Source organism: Notothenia coriiceps, unplaced genomic scaffold, assembly GCF_000735185.1.
Source record: "Notothenia coriiceps isolate Sejong01 unplaced genomic scaffold, NC01 NC01_scaffold00000347, whole genome shotgun sequence".
In the NCBI taxonomy this organism is placed as follows: Eukaryota; Metazoa; Chordata; class Actinopteri; order Perciformes; family Nototheniidae; genus Notothenia; species Notothenia coriiceps.
Window position 1 is genome coordinate 1 of NW_011333048.1, and position 2999 is coordinate 2999.

A 2999-nucleotide genomic window follows, 5' to 3' on the forward strand; every position below is an offset into this window, starting at 1 on the left:
ATTCGCCTTGCTAGGGGGCTTCTATTCAGAAGAGAGAGAGAAGATGCAGGGGAGGAATCCTGACGGGTTGAGCGCTGGCTTCTGGGCAGAGGTTCCGGAATTTCTGGAAGTGGAAACGAGAGGGAATCAGCCACTGAGTTGAGGTGGCCGGGAACGTGACGAGCGGAGATGAGAAAGTTGTGGGTGATGGAAGACCACGTGATGCTTCTCATGAACGGCATGATGTCACGGCACGGGGAGCGCGCTTTATTAATAATTCCGACCACTGATTGGTTGTCACAGAGTACTGAGATCCGCTGCCGGGGCCAGAGGTGACCCCACACGTGGCAGGCAACAGCGATCGGAAAGATCTCATGCAGAGCGGAGGAAGAGGCATGGCTGGGGAATGCCGGAGGCCATGAGCCTGCAAACCACTCTCCCTGAAAGAAACCCCCAAAACCCACGGATGGGGCAGCGTCCGTGAAGAATCTCAAGGAGTCGGAGGAGTACACGAGGTCGTCGTAGAAGAAGGTGACGCCATTCCAGTGGGCGAGCAGGAGGGAACAGAACCGCAGGTCAGAGCGGCAGCCTTCATCTAAGAAGACGTGGTCATGCAGGTTTTCTACAGCCGACGCTGTATCCAGGAGCCGGGAAATAAAAGAGCGCCCCTGAGGGATAATACGCATGGCGAAGTTGAGGTGCCCGAGCAGGGAGAGCAGCTGCTGCTTGGTGATAACTTGTTGCTCACAGGACTTTGTAATGTTGTGAATGCACTGCAGTTTGTCCGTGGGGAGAGAGGCTTCCATGTCTACGGAGTCGAGTGTAATGCCCAAAAACTCCAGGCGTGTGGTGGGACCTAGCGTTTTCTCTCCTGAGAGGGGAACACCTAACTCCTGAAAGCATAGTTTGAGTTTTGCTAGAGAGGCGCCTGAGTTGTCCCGAGGGGGATCTATGAGGAGGAAATCATCCAATAGATGCAGGACGGAGGGGATTCTGACGATGTTCAGGAGGATCCAGCAGAGGGCTTCGGAAAAAGAATTAAAGATCTAAGGGCTACTTCTGCACCCGAATGTTAAACGGACAGCGAAGTAGAATTTGGACTCCCATCTGATACCGAACATATGCCACTGAGATGGGTGAATGGGAATTATTTTGAACGCGTCAGTAATGTCTGCTTTGGAGAGCCACGCTCCTTGCCCTGCGAATTTGATGAGCTTGATGGCATTATCAACTGAAGCGTAATGAAGAGAAAAATACTCTGAGGGAATAAGGCTATTGATGCTGCAAAACGGGCCAGCGCGAGGAGCGGACAGTTCGAAGATGAGCCTTTTCTTCTCAGAGTATTTGCGTGTAGCGATCCTTTGTTGAGCTCTTTTTGAATGAACTGAGAGACTATGGTGGGTTCTTTGGTGGCTGACTGCAGGTTTTTTGCCACTAAAGTCACTGAGGGGGGGGAAAGGACCCCTACCCTGAACCCTTGAGATAGCCCTGACAAAAGATAATCAACGAACACGGGATTTGGGTGAGTCGAAAGCGCAGCTGCTAAATGTGTGGTGTTAATGGAAGTTGAGGGGTGATGTTTTAAGAGGTTTTTCCACCAAGTTGATTCTGGCGCGGGAAGGGGGGCCGGCGCCTTGGGCAAACTGACCTCGGGTGAGCATCCCTGCAGGTACTGCAAATATGAAGAAAAGTACAATGAGGGTAGGAACACACGTTCTCATTAAAAGAAACGCAAATCTTATTATCCCCTTGTTTGATCACCTGACGGTTTGGTTTATTGTTCCCAGAATACTGCGTGGGGAAAACGCTAGACCCGGAGAGAGGCACTGAAGGGCAGAGCAGAGAGGTGTGGCCCTGCGCTCCGCAACTGATGCACGAGACGACTTGTTGCCCGCCGGTAGCCATAACGAGCAGCTCGGTATCCAGCACGGACCAGTCCAGGCGGATGTTACAATGAGCTAAGTGCAGCGCTGCTTTGCTAGAGAAGCTTTTATGGTATTGGTAAAACACGGATTTCCCGTATTTGATGTGAAGATCGCCGATCATGGCCAGATAAGCTTCTAACTCCACTCTCCTTTCAGGGTAAACTGCGCAGAGGGCATCACGGAAGATGCTAAAAGCTACCAGAAATTGCCCTATAGAAAGGTCTTTGAGGAGCCGGGGTCTGCAGATTTAAATACCGCAGTAATGCTTCCTCCCGAGGCGATGGCTTTGTCGCACTCCGGGGACGGCAGAATAAGGCTGACTAAATTAATGTCTTTCCCGTCGAGGATCTTAGCTCTGAGCCGTGAGGAGATGTTAGCGGCTTGGGGAATGTAGGGCCTACCTGAGGGAGGAGCCGGGGGGGCGGAAGCCAGAGAGTGAGAAGGAACTACCGTGCCTAATGCAAAATCCTGACCCGGCGGGCCGCCGCAGAGGTTGAAGCTCCGGCCTGGCCTCTCTCCATGGACTGGAGGCGAGCGTCGATTAGGAGCATAGAACTTGCCAGAGATTGCAGTGTGTTGACTAGGCTGCCATCGAAGAGGGGCTGAGTGCCGGAGCTCCCGGGCTGAGCGGCGCTGGGCTGGGCGGCGCTGAGCGCTCGCTGGAGCGAGCCTGAGGAGTGGAGGATTTCTTGGCCGAGCCAGCTCCTGGAGGACTCGCTTTTTTAGACCTTTTGCCCCCGCGGCCGCGAGAGCGCCCTCGCCCTCTTCCGGGGGGGCTGGCTGGAGCTGCTGGCCTGGGCTGGGAGACCGCGCCGGAGGCTTGGTCCGACAGCTCACGAAGATGGGAAAGCAGGAGATCTTGGGCTGGGGTGATGCCCTGCTTGCGGAGATGGGCGACGAGGAATTCTGCCTCTGCTGTGCGAGAGCCGCTGCGGGCGCTCAGACGAGAACTGAGGCGACGGTGACTTGAGGAGTTTGACGCTTCCTCTGGAAGTGCATTGGAATCGGGATCAAGATCCTTAGAAAAAGGTAGGATCTCTGAAGAGTCTGAATTAGACATGTTTGTTTTTTTTTTTTCGTATCCTAGTTGTTTTT

At 53.8% G+C, this 2999-nt stretch overlaps 1 protein-coding gene across 1 annotated transcript; it reads right to left on the reverse strand.

The window, feature by feature from the left end:
* Nucleotides 1-11: 11 nt before the first annotated feature.
* On the reverse strand, nt 12-2025 carry LOC104952861 (uncharacterized; the record flags this gene model as incomplete). Its single annotated transcript, XM_010779774.1, is given in 3 exon segments — nt 12-1467; nt 1578-1651; nt 1741-2025. Coding segments are annotated over 3 exon segments (1815 nt in total), but the record flags the coding sequence as incomplete, so codon positions are not given.
* Between the last annotated feature and the right edge of the window lie 974 nt (nt 2026-2999).